The sequence below is a fragment of the Mesoplodon bidens genome, assembly GCF_964165515.1.
Source record: "Mesoplodon bidens genome assembly, chromosome: 18".
Classification (NCBI taxonomy): Eukaryota; Metazoa; Chordata; class Mammalia; order Artiodactyla; family Ziphiidae; genus Mesoplodon; species Mesoplodon bidens.
The window spans coordinates 50353084-50374963 of NC_138175.1; the positions used below are offsets into that span (position 1 = coordinate 50353084).

Here is a 21880-nt window from a genome sequence, read left to right on the forward strand (position 1 = left end):
TTGTTCCGCTGAGGGATTCTGGGAAGTGTGGTCCAGGGGCGGCGTGTAGTCCGGGCCCTTCCGCTACAGGAGTGAGAGGCCGCGGTCATCAGTACCTGCTGGGAGGTGAGTCAGTGCCTAGAACCCGAGTCTCCTGCTGGGAGGTGAGTCAGTGCCTAGAACCCGAGTCTCTTCCGAGCCTTCCTGGGCGTGGAATCCGCAGGTGCCAACCTCGCCCTTGGGGAATAGAAGCCGTGGAGGGCAGGGGCGACGGTTTTCGTCACCTCGGTGTTTGGGGCGGTTCGCGCGTACCCGAGTTGCAGGCGGGCAGGGGTCGCGATCTCCGGTTTGAGAGTCTCCGGACGCTCGGTTTCCCTCTCCTCCCTTACTTTCTGCACGCTCTGCGGTCTCTTAGGGATGTACTCTTTGTAGAGTTATTTCACTTTTCCATTTCTCGTCTGCAAAGTGGAGTTAATAGTAGTGCCTCCCTAGTAGGCATGTGGTGAGATTTATGTGATGTGAAAAGGCTTAGAACCGGTCTCTGGCACCTGTGAAAAGGCGGTCGGTCGTTCTCAGTCTTTTATTTCTTTCGAGAAGCGCTCAGTCCTTGAAGGCCTCTGTGAGCCCGCGGTGGGTTCTGAGCTCCAGCTGCAGAGCCACACTGGCTCTTCTCTGACCCCTGCGGGAAGAGGGGTTTTTCGTGGATTCCTAATGACCCCACGACCTTTTTTATTTTATTTATTTATTTATTTATTTAATTTTTGCAGTACGCGGACCTCTCACTGTTGTGGCCTCTCCCGTTGCGGAGCACAGGCTCCGGACGCGCAGGCTCAGCGGACCGGGGCACGAACCCGTGTCCCCTGCATCGGCAGGCGGACTCTCAACCACTGCGCCACCAGGGAAGCCCCCCACGACCTTTTTTAAAGGAAAGAGTGGGTCTCACCCCCAGCTGGTGCCTGGGGATGTCCGCTGTGATTTATCCTGGACCTGAGACAAGATTATATCTTTCCTTTCCCGACCCTGATTTCTCAAAGAGGTTGCAGAGAGGAGGGAATGACCCATGACTCGTGGCAACATTGTCCCAAAGTGAGAGAATTTATCGTGCTGTGTCATTTCTACTCTCAGTTGGGCAACAGATTTCCTTCATTCATTAGCAGATTTTTACTCCTGGGCAAATGTCGAATGTTTATAGAATAAATGGGAGGTTGGATGAGACGTGTTGATGAATGAGTAATAATAATTTGTTAACATAGTGAATGCCAGGTACTCTTCTACAGCCTTTATATGCATTAATTAGCTTAATCTTCATAACAAAGATGTGGTTATTATCTGTATTTTACAGATGAGAACATTGATAGGTGAAGAATTACTCAAAGTCAAATAACAGAGAAGAGACAGAACTGGGAATTTGAACCCAGGCAGCTTGCGTTCTTGACCTTTAAGCCATACTCTTGAAACTGAGCGGGACACTCTGGGGCCTTCCTGGGGACAGACCTCCCCTACCCACCGTGTGTCCCTCACCTCTTGTTTATAAAAAAGCTTTAGGGCTTCCCTGGTGGCGCAGTGGTTGAGAGCCCGCCTGCCGATGCAGGGGACACGGGTTCGTGCCCCAGTCCGGGAAGATCCCGCATGCCGCGGAGCGGCTGGGCCCGTGAGCCATGGCCATTGAGCCTGCACGTCCAGAGCCTGTGCTCCGCAACGGGAGAGGCCACAACAGCGTGAGGCCCACATACCGCAAAAAAAAAAAAAAAAAAAAAAGCTTTAGTCTCCTAGGCCTTCCCTGAGTTCCAAAGAGCAAATTTAGTCAGAGAAACGAGAAAACGCAGAAACAAAGGAAAACAGTCAAGCAAGAAAAAAATAATAGTTTAGCCATAAAACGAAGTCAAGGAGGACATTTAGTTCCTCCTCAAGGGCTAGAGATAATATCCTGAGCCACATCCTTGAGTTGTTTTGCAGATACTAAACCCCCCACCACGTGGAGGAAGTTAACTGCATGCTGACCACCAGCAGGTAGATCCCAGATGTGTTGGAACCAGGTTGATGATTGAGATTCCCGAAACAGCACCCTGTTACCTCACCATCAGCCAGTCAGAGAATTGTGCATGAGCGGATCACACACCTGTGATCCCCTCCCTCACACTGTCTTTAAAAACCCTTCGCTGAAATCTATCAGAGAGTTTGGGTCTTCTGAACATGAGCTGCCTGTTCTCCTTGCTTGGCGTCCTGCAGTAAATGCTATACTTTCCTTCACCACCACCTGGTGTCAGTAGACTGGCTTTGCTGCATGTTGGTTGGGCAACACTCTCCTTCAGCCCTAACGTGGTAAATAACCCCTGTGAATGAAGGAGGGAGGGTCGTTTGGTAATAATTTAGGACCTTAGAGGACCTGAAGGCTGTGCTCATTTAATTAATTTCTTTTTTAAAATTTATTTTATTTATGTATGTATTTATTTATGGCTGTGTTGGGTCTTTGTTGCTGTGCGCAGACTTTCCCTAGTTGCAGCGAGCAGGGGCTCCTCTTGGTTGCGGTGCGCGGGCTTCTCACTGCGGTGGCTTCTCTTGTTGTGGAGCACGGGCTCTAGGCGCACAGGCATCAGTAGTTGTGGCACGTGGGCTCAGTAGTTGGGGCATGTGGGCTCAGTAGTTGTGGCTTGCAGGCTCTAGAGCGCAGGCTCAGTAGTTGTGGCTCACAGGCCTAGTTGCTCCGTGGCATGTGGGATCTTCCTGGACCAAGGCTCGAACCTGTGTCTCCTGCATTGGCAGGCAGATTCTTAACCACTGCGCCACCAGGGAAGTCCTAATTAATTTCTTGTAATTTTATATGATGTTACATTCATATTCTGATTATAGAAGTAATTTGTGCTCTTCATAGAAAATACGAGAAATAGATGAAGAAAGCCAGTAATTATCCGTAATTATCCAGAATGTAGAGATAACTGTAAACATGTTAATGTATTTCTCTTTAGTTATTTCTTTGTATATATGTTTTTCTATGCTTCTCAAAAATGTTATCATACTTGTAGTACTTTTATATTTGGTAACTTGTAATTATGAACATTTTCTAGCACAAACGTACAGAAAATAATATAATGAATTCTCACATAGCCATCAACCGTTGTCAACCTTCAACTGTTGTATACCGTTTGTCAGTCTTACATAATCCACCCTCCTTTTTTTTTTTTTGCTTGAGTATTTTAATACAAAATCCAGACCTTGAGTGAAGAGGATTTATACTAGATTATCATAAATATATAGAGGTCAAGAGAGAGAGAGGACATTAACAGTTCCAAAGTTTTCACATAGTAACTAGAAGAATGGTGGCTAGTGAGAAAGCTAGGGCCCCCCCTGAAAGAGTTGCAGTTAAAGAAGGTTATGGATTTTGTTTCTCATTTGGAATTTAGTTTGCTCATGGTTTCCAATCGGTCTTGATTCCTACGTCGTGGGGACTGTGTTGTATTCTTTCCAGTGTGCCCAGCACTGTGACAAGGTTTACAGAGAGAAGTTATTCAGTTAAATGTTTGTGGCTGGTACAGGTGTGCAGTTGGTAGATGGCTACAGGGGCCTGCAGCTCTGCGAGATGGTTTTTTGAATTCCTGAAAATGGATTAAGTGACAAAACAATAAAAACGATCCACGTAGGTATTACTTCTCCTTTATCTCACTCACTCTTGGCTATACTCAGAAGTCACAGCTTTTCAGAGGATTTAAAAGTTGATATACAGTTATTGGTAATGCTTTTCATGTCCTAAAACAAATTTACTTAGAACAAACCAGGAGTAATGCACCATTTCTGTATTCATCACCAGGTCATAACAATAACCTGGTGGAGTTTATTGGGAGCTTATTACGAATCAGGCAGAGTTTCCAGTGCTTTTCTTGTATTAACTCATTTATTCCTCAACACATCCCTGTTATTATCCCCATGTTATTACAAATGAGGCACAAGAGGATAATTGATCTGCACAACGTCACTCACCCAGGAACTACAGCACTAGAATTGAAACCGTCCTTCCTAAAATAGCACCTCCCCATCTCTCTCCATCCCCGTTTTCCCTGCCATATTTTTCTTAGCGGTGTCTACCACTGGCTAGCACATTATATACTTATCTGTTGGCTGGCTTATTACCTATCCTCTACTATAATATCAGCTTCATGACAGCAGGGATTTTATCCACTGCTGTATCTTTAATATATAGAATTGTGCCTGGTACATGCTAGATAATCAGTAAGTATTTGTTGAATGAATGAATGAATGAATGATCCTGGTGAATAGTAATGAAGTGCTCAGCTAATATAATACAGGATGTATCTTTATCAACTATTCATTCAGTAAATCACGTTTTTTTTTGGGGGGTTTTTTTTTGGCCACCCCTCATGGCAGACAGAATCTTAGTTCCCTAACCAGGGATTGAACTTGCGCCTCCTGCAATGGAAGCACGGAGTCCTAACCCCTGGACCACCAGGGAAGTCCCCTCAGCCATTCACCTTTTTTTTTTTTTTTTAAACAAATCTGTGTTGAGTGGCTGCTTCAGGCCATGAACTATTCTAGGCACTGGAGAAAGAGACTAAAACAATGCGGCCTACACTGCAAAAACGTGGATTGATATAAGCAAGATGAATAACTAAAATGTACATTAGGGACTTTCCTGTTGGTCCAGTGGTTAAGACTCTGTGCTTCTGCTGCAGGGAGCCCAGGTTCGATCCCTGGTCGGGAAACTAAGATCCCACATGCTGCGAGGCATGGACAAAAAAAAATAATAATAATAAGATGTACATTAATAAGATAGAGAGGGATAACCCTAAATATAAAAGGGCAGTGAACTGGAGAAGAAGGAAAGCGGTGGAGCAGGGGATTTAAAGTATATAGGGCCTCCCTGGTGGCGCAGTGGTTGAGAGTCCGCCTGCCGATGCAGGGGATACGGGTTCGTGCCCCGGTCTGGGAGGATCCCATATGCCGCGGAGCGGCTGGGCCCGTGAGCCATGGCCGCTGGGCCTGCGCATCCGGAGCCTGTGCTCCGCAACGGGAGAGGCCACAAGAGTGAGAGGCCCGCATACCGCAAAAAGAAAAAAAAAAAATAAAAATAAATAAATAAATAAAGTATATAAAGCATGTCCATGGAAGAACTCTGAGGACAATGACATTTGAGTAAATACCTGATCATGGTGAATGAATGAATGTTTTAAAATAAATAAATAAATAGGGGTTGCCTTATCCAGAGCCCATAATTTTTCCTTTTATCAATATTTTACTTTTTATTTATTTATTTGGCTGTGCCAGGTCTTGGTTGAGGCACGTGGGATCTAGTTCCCTGACCAAGGATCAAACCTGGGGCCCCTGCATTGGGAGCGCAGAGTCTTAACCGCTGGACCACCAGGGAAGTCCCTGAGTGTTTTACTTTTAAGGATGACCTTAGTGTTGCTTGAGCAAAACCAGTGATTAGGACTCCACGCTTCCACTTGCATGGGGCACGGGTTCAATCCCTGGTGGGGAACTAAGATCCCGCAAGGCGTGCGGCATGGCCAAAAAAAAATTAAAGAAAAAAAAGAAACCCAGAGGAAAAAATTGGAAAATACAATTCATCCTCTCCTCCTCCCAATCAGGAACAGCCTCAGAATTTTAGAGCTCAGAGGAACCTCTGAGATGGACCAGTCTGACCCTTGCCCGATAAAGTCTGTCTTCGGTCATCCTTTGATTCCACGTGTTTCGAGCACTTATTATATTCTAGGCGCTGGGATTAAAAAAGTGTGTTAATCATCTCAGAAGCAAAACAGATGCTTCACCGCTCACCATCCCCTCAACCGCCCGCAGGCGATAGAAGACTTCTGGGGACGGGGATTTGAAGGGTGAGAGGCGAGCAGAGTCGAGCCAGGCACCCCAGACCCCACTTGCTTTCTCCTACTAAATACGGCGAAATGTCAGGTCTGCCTGCAAAACCGTGTTGCTGAGCAGAGCAGAGCGGGAGAGGGCAGCAAATACAGGGCCAGCGCAAGGGAGTCGGGGGTTATGAATGATCTGTCTTCCAAGCTTTGGGGAGTGGATACATTGCTCTCATCCCTACGGGAGTGCTTCTGCCTAACTAAAGCAGCAGGACCCACGAACATGAGGCGCTATTATACCTTTAACGCTTATTTGCACGTATTCACTGAGCTCGATATTCTCCTTATCCCTGTTGTATAGATGTGGAAATAGACGCAAAGAGCTGTCAGAAGAGTCGGTAGAATCCCGATGCCCTGGCTCCATGTCGCTCAGCAGGTCACTTTGAGCAGAGTGTGTACCCTCCAACTCCCCTTTCTCTCCTCCCCAAGGCCACCCCTCCCATCTCTTCTGTGTGTTTGTGATTAGAGACACAGTGACTGGATTAAGAGCACGGGCTCTGGAGTCAGAGTTGGATTTCAGGTTAGTCAGGCCTCACCAGCTCTGTGATTACCAGTAACTTAATCTCATGAATCCTCAGCTTCCTCATCCATTAAATGGGAGCAATAATCATCATACCGTCACTTACTGAGAGCTTGTATTATGTGCCAGGCACTGAGCCAAGGCTTTTTTTTGCCCCTATTTTTTAACTTGAGATGTAATTCACATATCATAAGAGTCACCCTTTAGTATACTACAGTATGCTTTAGTCACCCTTAAAGTATACAACTCACTGGTTTTTAGTATATTCACGAGGTTGTACAGCCATCACCACCGGCTAATTCCAGAACAGCTTCCTCATCCCCAAAAGAAACCCCAGGCCCCTGAGCTGTCACTTCTAACTTGCTGCCCTCCCAGCCCCCGGCAGCCACTAATTTACTTTCTGTCTGGGTGGACTTGCCTGTTCGGGGCTATTGGACTTGCTCACTTAATCCCCAAAGCACCCTTATAAGTTAGGATCTGTTATGGCCACTACAGTATTGTTCATTGAGACATTCTGTCGGACTTTTGTTTAAAATGAAAAAAAAACTAGCAGTCATATTTTAAAATAGTTTTTCTTTACTACAGTCAGCACGGCAGAGGGGCATGTGCCATTGAGACTCTTCTGGCCGCATGAAGAAAATTCGCAAGTATTTATACCTTTTACAAAACCAGATACTGGTATCAATGAATCATCATTACAGGGCCAGAAATTATTAAGTAATATAGCCAATCAGAACTATGGACTTGTCAGAGACAAAGGTGAATTTCTTAAGGCAAAGCATTGTACAGTCTCTGAAATCTGGATGTTAAAAAAGGCCCTTTGGGGCTTCCCTGGTGGCACAGTGGTTAAGAATCTGCCTGCCGGGCTTCCCTGGTGGCACAGTGGTTGAGAGTCCGCCTGCCGATGCAGGGGACACAGGTTCGTGCCCTGGTCCAGGAAGATCCCACATGCCGCAGAGCGGCTGGGCCCGTGAGCCATGGCTGCTGAGCCTGCGCATCCGGAGCCTGTGCTCCGCAGTGGGAGAGGCCACAACAGTGAGAGGCCCACGTACAGCAAAAAAAAAAAAAAAAAAAGAATCCGCCTGCCAATGCAGGGGACACAGGTCCAAGCCCTGGTCCAGGAAGATCCCACATGCCGCGGAGCAACTAAGCCCGTGCGCCGCAACTACTGAGCCTGCGCTCTAGAGCCTGAGAGCCACAACTACTGAGCCCTCATGCCACAACTACTGAAGCCCACATGCCTAGAGCCCGTGCTCCCCAACAAGAGAAGCCACTGCAATGAGAAGCCCGCGCACCACAATGAAGACCCAACGCAGCCAAAAATAAATAAATAAAATAATTTTTTTAAAAGACCCCTTTATTGGAAATGATGGCAAAGGACATTTGCAAGAGCAGTTTTATGATGTATAATATTCACCTGCTTTTCTGAAGTGGAATCAGTGATAAGTTTCCATCTATTCACACGTTTGACTTGCACATTTGAGCAATCCTGTAAGGAAGCACTGTTCTCATTTTGCAGGTGACAGATTTGAGGCAGAGGGAGGTTAATTAACTTAAGCAGCATTAGTAGCTCTGTAAGAACAATTCAGTCTTCCTCCTGTGTCCCTCTCTATTCTCACACTCCTAGCACCTTCACAACATTTCTGACATCAGATGTGGGTGGGTTTTTCCCCACGCCGAGCAATTAATTCTACTTTACCAGCTGGGTGCCCTACAACTTAGCTCAATTCGGACACTCTTTTCCTGGAGATAGCTTCAGATCCCACAGGTTAAGGGCTCAGTCCCACAAGATCGCCCTGCCCCCGCTCAGATGCCGTTTGCAAATAGAAGGCCCCCAGGTTACCCACAACTTCTGTCTGACTTGGCTGCAAATCAGAGGTTTGCAAGACTCTTCCACTTTGGAGTCAGTTATTTGCTGGTGCGGCTCACAGAACTCAGAGAAACACTTTAACATTTGCTAGTTTGTTAAAGGATATGACATAAGGCGAACCCCATACTACTGGGATTTTATGGAGGCTTCCTCACTTGGGCATGATGAACTCTTAACTCCATTTCCAGCCCCTCTCCCCTCCCTGGACGGTAGGGGGTGCGGCTGAACATCCCAAGTCATCTAATCAAGCTTTGGTCTTTCTGCTGACGAGTCCCCATCCAGGAGCCCCCCAAGAGTCACCTCATTACAACAAAAGACACTCCTAGCATCCAGGAAATTACAAGGATTTCAGGAGCCCCGTGTCAGGAGCTGGGGGCGGAAACCAGTATATTATGTCACAGTAGCAGTACCAGGATTGACCCCAGACCTTTTGGCCCCATAGTGCACTCTCATACCGGTACATTCCACTGCCTTTCATTTCCCCTGATACCCAGGGCGAGAATGATGACCCTGAACCCTGGGAGCCACCACAAGGGACTCTTGTGTGAGCCTCGCTGCTTAGACTTGAGCAGATTGTTCACTGCACTGGAGCCCCTGGCTGGGGGGCTGGTGATTCACACAGAGCCACCACTTGGGCTTGGATCTACATCTCATGGCTTCCTTCTCCTTTGCCAGTTGTGTCTTCCCAGGACTCTGCCCTTCCCCAGAAGGGGCTGGAGAAAATGACCAAGTTCCAGGTGAGTTGAGTTTTATCTCTTAAAATTACATCTCTTTTCTCAAAGATTAGACACATCCTTTTTCTCTCCCATGGGAAGGATAAAGGAAGAAAACGTGTTCGTTATATGCCAGGTACTTGCCTTTTTGGGGTTTTTTTTGGCCGTGCCATGTGTGGCTTGCGAGATCTTAGTTCCCTGACCAAGGATCAAACCCGAGCCCACTGCAATAAAAATGCTGAGTTCTAACCACCGGACCACCAGGGAATTCCCAGGTACTTGCTATTTTATTGGTTCTAGTTTTTATTTTTGGTTTTGGTTTCTTTTATTTTATCATTTTTATTTCACAAATAAGAGTACAGAAATCCATAAATATCAAGAAATTTTGAAAACCCAAACTACTACACTGCTTGTAAATCAGTTATGCTTAATATAATTAGAATCACAGTATATGTATAATTCTCAATTTTATTTTTTCACTTAATGTTAACACTTGCGTTTTTATGACTCAGCATTCTTCTGTGTATTGTCTGAGAAGTGTTTCTATTTTTTGTCTTGCGTTTCAGAAGCTACAGTTAAGCATACCTCTGAATAAGTTTTGCTTTGATTCATAACACTTTTGCATAAGGCTTTAAAAAATGGAATATAATTTACTTACAAAAATTACAGGTCAATGACAGTTGTATACCCCATTTTGCAAGTTGTATAATTGCATTAGCCCATTACACGAAACGAGAAATAGAACATTTACATCACCGACATTACCCCAAAAAGTTCTCTCATGTCTCTTTCAAGACAGTTTCTTACCCCCGGGAGGCATTTACTGTTCTGAACTGTCATCATATCACTAGATTTACTTGTTTTCAAATTAAATATAATCAGTGAAATCATAGTGTATGTACTCTTGTGTCTGGCTTCTTTCACCCCGCATAAAGTTTTTGAGATTCATCTGTGCTGTTGCAGGTGTCAATAATTCATTCCTTTTTATGATATTCCATTTTATGAATATATCAGTTTGCTTATCCTTTTGAAGGACCTTTGAGTTGTTTGCAGCTTTTAATTGTTAATGCATAAAGCTCCCTGAGCATTCTGCGCAGGTCTTGAGGACATGTTTTCATATCTCTTGGGTAAACACCTAGAAGTGGTAGGTGAATATAAACTGTTTTCCACAGTGTTTGTACCATTTAACAACTCATCAGCGGTGCATGAAAGTTCCAGTTTGTCCTACCTCTTTGCTGCCATTTGGTGTTGTAGATCTTTTTTATTTTAGCCATTCTAATGAATGACATCTCGCCGTGATTGTAATTTGTATTTCCCTCATGATACATGATGTTGAATACTTTTTCATGGGTTTTTGCAATTGGCATATCCTTTATGAAAAGTTTGTTAAAATCATTTGCCCATTTAAAAATGTGACTTCTACTTTTTATTATTGAGGAGTTCTTTATGTTTTGTGAGTTCAAGTCCTTTGTTAGATATACGTACTGTAATTTTTTTCCATTCTGTGATTTGTCGATTTGTTTTCTTAATTGTGTCTTTAAAAATCATTTTTGAGGTGAAATTTACATGTAATATAACATATAAAAATGTATTTGATCAATTTTGACAAATATACATACCCACGTGACCACTGCCACAATCTAGATGTAGATCATTTCCATCACCAAAAAGGTGACCTGGTGCCCCAGTTAATCCCAGTCCCACATCCCTGGCTGTAGGCAATAACTGATTTACTTTATGTCACTCCAGGTCAGATTCATCGTTTCTTGAGTTTCACATTAATGGAATTATACAGTATATGCTCTTCTTGTGTCTGGCTTCATTTGTTCATCAGAATGTTTTTGAATACAGGTCAATAGTTTGTTCCTTTTTATTGCTGCATAGTATTTCATTGCATGGATATATCACAATTTGGTTATTCATTCACCTCGTGATGGACATTTTTTATTGTGGTAAAATATACATAACAGAGACTTCCCTGGTGGTCCAGTGAGTAGGACTCCATGCTCCCAATGCAGGGGGCCCGGGTTCAATCCCTGGTCAGCAAAGCAGATCCTGCCTGCATGCCGCAACTAAGAGCCTGCATGCCGCAACTAAAGATCCCGTGTGCCACAACTAAGACCCAGTGCAGCCAAAAATAAAATAATTTCAAAAAATATATATACATAACATAAAATTTACCATTCAAACTATTTTTAAGTGTACAGTTCAGTGGTTTTAAGTACATTCACACTGTTGTGCAACCATCACCACCACACATCTCCAGAACTTTTTTCATCTTCTCAAAGTGAAATTTCATACCCATTAAACAGTAATTTCCTATCCTCCCACACCCCCCAGTCTCTTGCAAACATCACTTTACTTCCTGTCTCTATATATTTGACTACTCTGGGTATCTCATATAAGTGGAATCATACACATAATCCTTTTGTGACTGGCTGACTTCACTTAGCATAATGTCTTCAAGTTTCATCCATCTTATCAGAATTTTAAAGCAACTATCATAAGGGAATTCCCCAGCCGTCCAGTGGTTAGGACTCCGCACTTCCACTGAAGAGGGCACAGGTTCCATCCCTGCTCAGGGAACTAGGATCCCACATCTTGCATGCCGCGAGGCACGGCCAAAAAAAGAAAAAAGTCAATGATCATAAATATATTTCAGTATTTAGCATGTGGCATTGACATGCGGGATGGAGAAGAGGAGGAAACTACATAAGGTAGACTCAAGGTCCCCAGGACCTAGAACAACTTCCCACCCACCCTCTCCACCCACTAAGTGCCATCCCTCTCCCAGGAGCCACTGATCATAAGATTGAGGCTGTGTGTGTGCTTGATGTCATAGGAGCCAGTGTCCTTCAAGGACGTGGCTGTGACCTTCACCAAGGAGGAGCTGGGGCTGCTGGACTCCACCCAGAGGAAGCTGTACCGAGACGTGATGCTGGAGAACTTCTGGAACCTGGTCTCAGTGGGTGAGGACGGGCACCCTGTGACTCAGTGTCAACCCTCAGGAGTGCCTTGGTTTCAAACGTTTAAGACTTGGGGCTCTTGAAATGCTTCCCTGAATCTGGGACCCTGAATTTCCTCATCCCAGTGGGACATCTCATCTCTACCTTGTCTATTTTCTCAAATTGTAGTTGTGACATCTTGGTGGGGTTTTAAAGTCAATTAGCAAATTGCATCATTATTGCATTTAATTAAATAGGATGGAATAGCATAGCCTCCTGTCAGGAACTGCATATAGTGCAACAGCAATTGTGAGTTAAAGACAGGAAAGGAGATGTGATAAAAGTAGATAGTGGTTAGGATCGAGTCATTCGATCCCTCGATTCGGTGATGTACATCTGTGTATTTGTCTACCAGATCACAGCATAAGAGGTATTTATTACAACAGGTCACGATCAGAATTTGGAAAAATACTACTTACAGTGCATGAAGATTGTAGAATTGGAATTAAAAATTTTGCCTTTAGTGTACTCACCTTACACATGTGCCATTTCTTTTTCACAGGATATCAACCTTTCAAATTAGATATGATACTACAGATGGGCAGAAAAGAGAAGATTTGGATGATGGAGCCAGAAACCCAAGGAGGTGGGTGTTCAGGTGAGAACCATGCAGGTCTGAGTCCTTGCAGCTCACAAAGAATGGTGCTAAGTGGATCTCACTGTCCACTCCTCCTGCAGACAGCTCATGAGTGGAGAATATATCAGTATGATGAAAGGATTATTTCAGAACACTGTTAATCTTCTGATGAATGCCTAATCTAATTTTAATTTCTATGGTACTTGTATTAGCCATCAATTGCTGTGTAACAAATTGCTCTTAAACTTTGCAGCTTAGAACTACAGGCATTATAGTTTCTGTAAGTCAGGACTCTGGGGGCAGCTTAGCAGGGTAGTTCTGGCTCATGATCTCATAAGATCTCAAGGAGTCTGCATGAGCTGCAATCCTCTGAAGGCTTGATGGGCCTCAAGGGATGTGTTTTCAAGATGGGCTCATTCACAGGGTTGTTGACAGGAGGCCTCAGTTCTTCCCTGGCTGTTGGCAGGAGGCCTCAGTTCTTTGCCAAACAGGCCTCTCCCTAGGGCTGCCTGAATGTCCTCAAAACGTGGCAGCTGGTTTCCCCAAGCTAATTACACCCAAGGGAGTAGAAGGCAGAAATCACAGTGTCTTTTATGACATAAACTTGGAAGTGACATACCATTCACGTCTGCCATATCCTGTTGGCTTCGCAGGCCAATCCTGAAAGGTTGTGGAGGGGACTTCAATAGGGTGTAGATACCTCCGGGGGATTGTCTTGGATACTGGCTACCACAGCGACTTTTGGTATTTGCAGATTCATATCTACAAAACCTGGAAGATAATATTAGCCATTCAGGCTTATCAGAAAATTCAGCCAAATTAAGTGGCAATAATTACCATAGGATTTTTTACTCCCATAGGATGTGTCAGTTAAGGGAATAAGTTTTCTAGTTTTTATTCCCAGTTAATAATGTTCACTAGTTGAATATTATATATTAGGACATCATTGAAATAAAGAGGAATTCTCTCAAATCTAGCTTATGTATTAACATGTGCATATAATGGCTAAATTAAGGAAATAAAGTTATCATCTCATGGGTTCATTATCAGGACAGAGGAGATGTTTCCCTCTGCAAATCTTTTCTTTTCACTTTTGCTGAGCATGTCCCCTGCTCAGTAGCACTGTATTTCTAATTTTGACCTCATACATAAGTCTCGGTATATTAATTCTAAATGAGTCTCATTAACACGTAGTGATAGGAGGCTACTACATATCAGCTCTTTGTTTCCGTAAGCATGAAAAAACAAAGACAGAGTCCAGCTGAACTCTCCACTGGTTGAATAGGGTCTCCCAGCACAGTCGACCTGTGAAATATTTTTTTGTCCCTGAACTTGTCCTCACTTTCATCTCTGAATTCTCTTTATCCTTCCAGGACACAGGAACCAAAATGAGATAGAGACTCTTCAAGAAGCAGGATTAAGACAGCTTTTACATGAAGGCCTTATGTGCTGGCAGATATGGGAACAGTTTACAAGTAAATTAACCAGAACTCAGGACTCAATAATAAATCTGCAAGGCAAGATGTTGCCAAAACAAGATGATTCCTCCTGTGAGGCATGGTCAGGAGAATCTACTCAGGTTCCTGAAGATGAGAAGTATGTAGGAAAGCTTCAAGGGGAGAGTTCCACAAGTATCAAAAATCAAGAGTCTCCCACTCAGACCTCCTGGGATTTCTGGAGGAAAATGTATCTGAGAGAGTCACAGAATTATCAGAGTAGGTGTCAGCAAATTGAAATAAAGGATAAACTGTGTCAGTGTGATCACTGTGTCATGAGAAAGATCTCTCATCACCGTGGCAATCAGGAAGTACACAAAAGCGAGAAGGCTTGTGGCCACAATAATCATGGAAAAGACTTTGTGAAGAACACACCCCAGCATAGCATCATCCACTCAGGAGAGCAGACCTCTGATGAGACTGGAAAAGGTGTCACCCTTGGCTATGATGTTGAACTTCATCAGCAGTTGCGTGTAGGAGAGAAGCCCCACGTGTGTAGTGAGTGTGGGAAGGGCACCACGTATAACTCAGTGTTTCACATTCATTACAGTGTTCACAGAGGAGGGAAACGCAGTGGGAATGATGAGTGCGGGGTGGACTTGGGTCAGAGCTCACATCCGCAGACCCATCAGAGAGCCAACCCAGGGGAGAAACCCTACAGATCTGGGGTGTGTGCTGCTGAGAGCTTCAATCAGAACTCCTCCCTTCCCACTCATGAGCCCATTCACCCGGGGGAGAATCTGTGTAGGGGTGGCAGGTGTGGGAAGGGCTCCAGTCATAGCTTAGACCTCAACAGTCACTGTGTAGACAGCACTGGTGAGAAATCCTGGAAATGTGAGCTGTGTGGTAAAGGCTTCAATGAGACATCACAAATTCAAGCCCAACAGACAGCCTACCCTCCAGACAAAACGTCCAAATGGAAGGCATGTGACAGGATATTCAATCAGAGCTCTGGTCCTCTTCAGAGTGTTCACACTGGAGAGAAACCATATAAATGTGAGGTATGTGGGAAAGACTTCAGTAAAGCCTCCAACCTTCAAGCCCATCAGAGAATCCACACCGGCGAGAAACCCTACAAATGTGATGTGTGTAATAAGAGCTTCAGCCGGAATTCCCATCTTCAGGCCCATCAGAGAGTCCACACGGGAGAGAAACCCTACAGATGTGACACATGTGGGAAGGACTTCAGTCAGATGTCCCATCTTCAGGCCCATCAGAGAGTCCACACAGGAGAGAAGCCCTACAAATGTGACACATGTGGGAAAGGCTTCAGTCAGAGCTCACATCTTCAAGACCACCAGCGGGTCCACACCAGAGAGAAACCCTACATGTGTGATGTGTGTGGGAAGGGTTTCAGTTGGAGCTCCCATCTTCAAGCCCATCAGAGAGTCCACACGGGAGAGAAACCCTACAGATGTGAAGAATGTGGGAAAGGCTTCATCTGGAACTCATACCTTCACGTTCATCAGAGGATCCACACGGGAGAGAAACCCTATAAGTGTGGCACATGTGGGAAGAGCTTCAGTCAGACCTCCCATCTTCAAGCCCATCGGAGGGTCCATACAGGAGAGAAACCCTACAAATGTTTTGACTGTGGTAAGGGCTTTAGCAAGAGTTCATGTCTTCAGGTTCATCGGAGAGTCCATAGTGGTGATCAATCCAGTACACGCAGAGAGTGTGATAAAAGTGTTCTTCAGAATTTAGACTTCTCATTTTCATCAGAAAACGCCCACAACAGGGGCTATTTATAAAATGTTGTATTTTAAGCATTCAGGAGGGAGCTGCTTTTTTTTTTTACAGTTATCCGAATTCCATTGGAGGAGACCTGTTTGTTGTATGAGTATGGCCAATGTGTCCAGCAGAGCCCAAAATGTCATAATTCTCAAGAGAATGCACAGCAGAGAAACCTTGTAAGGATGGTGTAGTAGGTTTCAGTCAGAACCTTTACATTCAATAGAATCTACACGGGGAGAAGCTTTAAAAATGAGAAGTACCGTCAGGACTTTAGGAAAAGTATAATGATGGACATGACAAAATCCATGTCCACTAGAATTTAAGCTCCATGGGGGCAGGAAGTCTGTTTACTGCTTGTATGACCGTGACCTGGAACCAGTGCTGAACAGAGCAGGTGCCCTGGACTTTGTCTCACTTGAAGGAGAGGAATAGGACAAACATTTGAAAATGTTAGTGAGCTCAATCCCAAGTAGTCACGATAAATTGTACTAGGAGAAGGATTCTTGGAAGAAGCCTTAAAAATTAATTCAAGGAAATGATAATTTAATAAAAATATGTTAAATCATGTAGTCTACAATTTGACTGTTAGATTTTTGCCATTGGGTCCTGTCCTGCTCAGCTCCACTTTTCAAGCAGTAAAGGGCTCGATTTTTTATCACATCATTTAAGACTTTCTCTGGACAGTGTACCATCAGTTGTGTATAGTGTAAGTTTCACTATTTTTCTTTTGTTGGGTCTTTGGTGACAGGAACAGACTGAATGGAAAAAGAGAAACTGGGTTTTCATTCCATAAAGCTTCCTGTCAAGGGGTCTACAAAGAAGGGAGAACATATTATAATATGCATTTTGGATGTTGAACTAAGCTGTTAAGGCACAGAGCATTTTGGACAGCACCCCATACTTCTCAGATGCTTCTGTATTTTTCAAGTTTGCTTGGTTGAATGGTTTACTCAGGTGTATATTTACTGGAGGTAGTGGACAGTTTCCCACAGCTGTTTTGCTTTGGGGTTTTTTTTTTGAGTATAGCTAATTTGCAATGTTGTGTTAGTTTCAACTGCACAACAAAGTAATTCATATATGTATATAATATGTATATATATATACGTATATATATATATATATATTCTTTTTCAGATTCTTTTCCTTTATAGGTTATTACAGAATATTGAGTAGAGTTCCCTGTGCTATACTGTAGGACCTAGTTGTTCCCACATTTTTTTTTCTTCTGGACCTTACCTTCCAGGACACTGGTTGCTTAAGTTCTATGGTATCTCAAGTTTCATGTTACCATCAGAAATCCAGGGCCAACACCAGACACTGGGGTGGGCTACTGGAGCTCATGGATGTTTATAACCGTTAGGATGTTCTCAGTTGTAAGAAATAGAAAACCCAACTCAAACTAGCTGAGACAGAAAGGAGGATTATGTAATTACTTAAAAATCCTTTTCAGATAATCCCAACATCTAAATTGTCTTGGTATTGATGTCTGTTGATTGTTTTTTTCTCATTCAAGTTCTGATTGTTCTGGTTCTTGGTATGATGGGTGATTTTTTTTATTATTATTATTGTATCCTGGATATTTGGGGTACAATGTTGCAAGCCTTTGGATCCCATTTGATCTTTTTTGGCAGGAAGTCACCTGTTTAGGTGTAGTACACAGGTCCAAATGGGAATGGAAATTCACCTTCCCTCTGGGCCCTTTTGACACTGTGTGTGTGGGAGTGGGGGGGCTGGTGGGGGGGTGGCAGAGGGCCAACTGCCTCTACCGCCTTGCTGCTGAAAGTTCAGCTGACCCCGTTCAGCCTAGTGGGAGGCATTAGAGCACTGCCTAGGACTGCCTCACCTCTGTGGGTGGTGGGAGTTAGGTGGGGAGGTGGGGAGTGGGAATTCAGCTCTCCAGCCCCACTGACCTAGTATTATGGGCTCTCTGTCATATTTGCTTTCTCCTTTTCCAGAAGGAAGATAGTTCAGTAAATTCCAGGAAGTAGTATTTCCTTTCTTGGTTAAACACCTTTTCCATTCTCAGAAGGGATATGACTCTTACAAAGAGAGCTTAACATCCATTGAGGGATACTTCAAGATCACCATTCCTACGATGTTGAAGCCTCAGTGAGGTAAGTGATATTATTCCCATTGTAACATGAGGAAGGGTTAAACCATTGCCCTAGTTCACACAGATAGCAGTATTGGTAAAATTCAGGCTTTAAACATTCAAGATTTTAATTCTTAATTATGAAAAATGTCCAAAATAGTCAAAAAGAGAAAATGCAATGGACCCCATATATTCATCACTCAAATTTAACAATGGTCAAGATTTTGCCACATTTGCTTTATCTATCCCTTTTTCCTTTTTATCTTACATGTTGAAATAATTTAAAGCAAATCCCTGATGGCATCTCTTACACCTATAGGCATCTCTTAAATGTAGACTATTTTTTACAAGATCAGAAAGCTATTATCACACCTAACATAATTAACAGTCACATTTCTATGATTGCTTCAAGTTTTCACTTAGCTACAACAATAAACTCTTTTCTTTCTTCCTTCCTTTAGTTCTTTCTTTCTTCCTTTCTTTTGTACTGTCTGTAATTTTGGTATCAGGATAATATTGGCTTCTATTTTCTGGAAGAGATTGTGTATAATTGGTGCTGATGCTTCTTCAAATGTTTAGTAGAATTCTCCAGTGAAACTATCTGGGCTTAGAGATTTCTTTTTTGGGAAGTTTTAAAATGATGGATTACATTTCTTCAATAGTTATAGGACTATTGAGATTATTTCATATTGGGTGAATTTGGGTAGTTTGGTTTTCAAAGAATTGGTCTAGTTCTCTTCAGTTGTTGAATTTACCTGGATAGAGTTGTTCATAGAAGTCCTTTATTAAGTTTTCATTGGCTGCAACATCTGTAATTATATCCCCCATTTTATCCTTGATATTGGTAATGTCTTTGTCTTGCTAGAAGCTTATCAATTTTATGGATCATTTCAAAGAATCAGCTTTCTGTTTCATTGATTTTCCTTTATTTTTCTGTTTTTAATTGTATTTATTTCTGCTCTTTATTATTTCCTTTCTTGTGCTTACTTTTGATTTATTTTGCTCTTTTCCTAGTTATCTGAGTGGGATTTGGACTATTGTTTTGAGACCTTTCCTCTTTACTAAGGTAAACATTTAGTGGCATGAATTTCCCTTTCAGCACCCCTAGATTTTAATATGTTGTATTTTTATTTTCATTCCATTTCCAAATGTTTGGAGAGTTTTCTGTTTTGTTTCTTAGTTTAATTTCTAGTTTGATTCCATTATGATCAGAGAACATAGTTGGTATGATTTTGATCAGCTCATATATTCCCAGACATCAGTTTGTTCTCTCAGGGAGAAAACAGTATAAATGTGGTAAGGGCTTTAGAAGGGAGTCATCTCTTACAGCCATCATTGAGTTCACATGGGAATAATAGTTTTACAGGTATAGTGTGCATGGTAAGAGATTCGGCTTTAGGTCACTTATTTGTGTTTCGAGGTATAGGAAAGAGATTCTAAACAAGTGAGGAATGTGGAGAGGGATTTGACAAGAACTCCCATCATGTCCACTAGAGGGTGAACATTGGAGAGAAATCCTAACATGCGGTGAGAGTGGAAAGTGTTTCTTCAAGTTCAGTTCAAGTGATATTCCCCAAGTCCACTTAGTTTTCACTCAGGAGGGAGGACTTACTGTGAATAACAGTGGAAAGAGCTTCAGAGAGAGCAAATACCTTCATATTCACTGAAGTCCATAAGGAGGAGAAGCCCTACAAGTGCTATGTGTGTGGAAAGGATTTTGCATATAGCTGAGTTTTCACACTCATCTGAGTGTTCTCTCAGGGGATGAATCCTGTAAATATAATGAATGTGATAAGAATGAAAACAGCCATGAATGGGATGAGTGGAGTAAGGGCTTATTTGGAGTTCACATCTTCGTGTCCATCTCAGAACCCACATGGGAGAGAAGCTTCCATATATAGGAAAAAGATATTAAGGACCTCATGTGAAACTCATCTTATTCATCAGAGGTGCATGAGGAAAAGAAAACCATATACATGTGAAGAGTTTATCATTTTGAATAATACTTCAGATCTTCTTACTCATCAGAGTCTACACAAGAGGACAGAAATTCTATACATATGGTCAGTACTTGACCTGTCAGGGTTCAATAGAGAACCAGATGCCACTCTGTATATTCTAGGCATGAATGCTTTTTTTTGGGGGGGGGAGGGGGGCGGGGAGTAATAATTTTTTTTTTTTTTTGCCCTGCCGCATGGCATGCTAGATCTTAGTCCCCAACCAGGGATCAAACTCGTGCCCCCTGCAGTGGAAGCACGGAACCCTAACCACTGGACCACCAGGGAATTCCCATGGAGTAATAATTCTTATTGGAGTATAGTGGACTTACAACGTTGTGTTAGTTTCTGCAGGCATGAATGCTTTTAATACAGACAATAAGAGGCATGCACACGTTTGGAAGAGCCAAGGGAACGTTGATCGGGGAAGCCAACACCAGCCTGCAGCGCCAAACTGGGTTCTCAAGAGCTTTCTTAGAAGCTGCTGCCAATCTCAAGAATCTCAGTCTACAGCAGCAACATGAGTGATACTCAAGGGATTTCTCTGAAGCTCCTGAAGATGTGGAAAGCCTCATAAGCTATCTCAGTCTATAGTACCAATATGGGTGATATATTTTTTAAAGTATTAAAAGCTTTATTTATGATTGGAATCATTCAACAAAAAAGCAAAAGCAAATGAGCCTGAAAAAGGAACTAAGCTGTCGTCTAGAATAGCCTCAGTAGCTAAGCTGCCTTTGCACCTGGCTGGCATGACAGCTGTGGCTCAGCATACACAGCAGTTGCACTCACAGCAGCAGCAATATGGATGATTCTTTTTTTTTTTGGCCGCACCACGAGGCTTGTGGGATCTTAGCTCCCTGACCAGGGATTGACCCCGGGCCCTCAACAGTGAAAGCACAGACTCCTAACCACTGAACCACTAGGGAATTCCCTGGATGATTCTTAAGAAGCTCACTTGGATGCTTTGAAGCTCATGCCTGTCCATGATTCCTCCTGCAATTGCCGCCAGAGAATAATGCCTTTTCTTCCTATGCTTCCTAAGTCTCATGTGAGTGCCTTTTCAATGGCCAACTATAACCAAGAAACATCTGGGGAAGGGGATTCTGAGCTATGCTGTTCCTGTCTTCTCTTTTAATACAGAAGCCCTTAACAGATTCAGTCGTAAAAAGAAGTGATGATGTCATGTGACCAACAGACAATATAGCACAGTGTTGTAGGGGCCTCATTTGCACCTCAAGTCTTAGTAAATAGCATGCACACTTATTTATGTCCAATCCATGTAGGTCATGCTACAGGAAGGGCTACAGTTAGCACTCCACTCTTGGAAGACATCAGTTTTCCTACACTGTTGATGGACTCTATTGGTATCATGCATGGCAAGGATTCCAGAGATACCTCTGGTCTCCCCAATCATTAAACGTCCATGCAGAACAAAATCCATAAATGTGATGGTTGTAGCCCTGGCTATCGTCAATGCTCAAACTGCTACCCTACCTTCTACACAGGAAGAAAATTGTAATTGGGGTGAGTCTTCAGATTTATTAAAAAGACCGTATTAGAAAAATAACCTAATGTTCTTTTTCTAATGTCAGGTCATACAAGTTACCAGAGAGTGTATTCATAAAATAAAAAAAAATGTGGTGAGAACTTTAATCAATGCGAAGGCCCTTAAATTCATTAGTCTCCACCACATGAGAGAAAGTTTATCGAAGTGATGTTTTAAGAGTATCACAGAAGGGGCTTCCCTGGTGGCGCAGTGGTTGGGGGTCCGCCTGCCGATGCAGGGGACGCGGGTTCGTGCCCCAGTCCAGGAGGATCCCACATGCCGCGGAGTGGCTGTGCCCGTGAGCCGTGGCCGCTGAGCCTGCGCGTGCGGAGCCTGTGCTCCGAAACGGGAGAGGCCACGGCAGTGAGAGGCCCGCGTACCGCAAAAAAAAAAAAAAGAGTATCACAGAAACACTGCTATATGGTCAACACACGGTTTTCTCTTTATGGGCACACGAGAAGATGACGTTCACATC

The 21880-nt window shown here is 43.3% G+C and overlaps 1 protein-coding gene across 5 annotated transcripts; it reads left to right on the forward strand.

Moving 5' to 3' along the window:
- Window positions 1–53: 53 nt before the first annotated feature.
- Window positions 54–16303, forward strand: ZNF233 (zinc finger protein 233). 5 transcript variants are annotated; one of them, XM_081215393.1, is made up of 7 exons: window positions 54–105; window positions 5705–5822; window positions 6961–7022; window positions 8921–8982; window positions 11801–11927; window positions 12466–12561; window positions 13914–16303. In XM_081215393.1, the coding sequence occupies exons 4-7, from the start codon at window positions 8968–8970 to the stop codon at window positions 15785–15787; spliced, it is 2112 nt and encodes a 703-aa protein (XP_081071519.1). In that variant the 5' UTR covers window positions 54–105; window positions 5705–5822; window positions 6961–7022; window positions 8921–8967; the 3' UTR covers window positions 15788–16303. The 5 variants fall into 5 exon arrangements, with proteins under 5 accessions (XP_081071519.1, XP_081071516.1, XP_081071520.1 ...); XM_081215391.1 differs by lacking the exon at window positions 54–105 and adding an exon at window positions 604–1065 and having other exon boundaries at window positions 6961–8982; XM_081215390.1 differs by lacking the exon at window positions 5705–5822 and having other exon boundaries at window positions 61–105; window positions 6961–8982.
- The last annotated feature ends 5577 nt before the right edge of the window (window positions 16304–21880 follow it).

Excerpts from the sequence above, each read along its gene's own strand:
- ZNF233 (XM_081215393.1), top strand. Across the intron at positions 11,928-12,465 it reads CTGGAACCTGGTCTCAGTGG|GATATCAACCTTTCAAATTA; the intron begins GTGAGGACGGGC and ends TCTTTTTCACAG. Across the intron at positions 12,562-13,913 it reads CCAAGGAGGTGGGTGTTCAG|GACACAGGAACCAAAATGAG; the intron begins GTGAGAACCATG and ends TTATCCTTCCAG.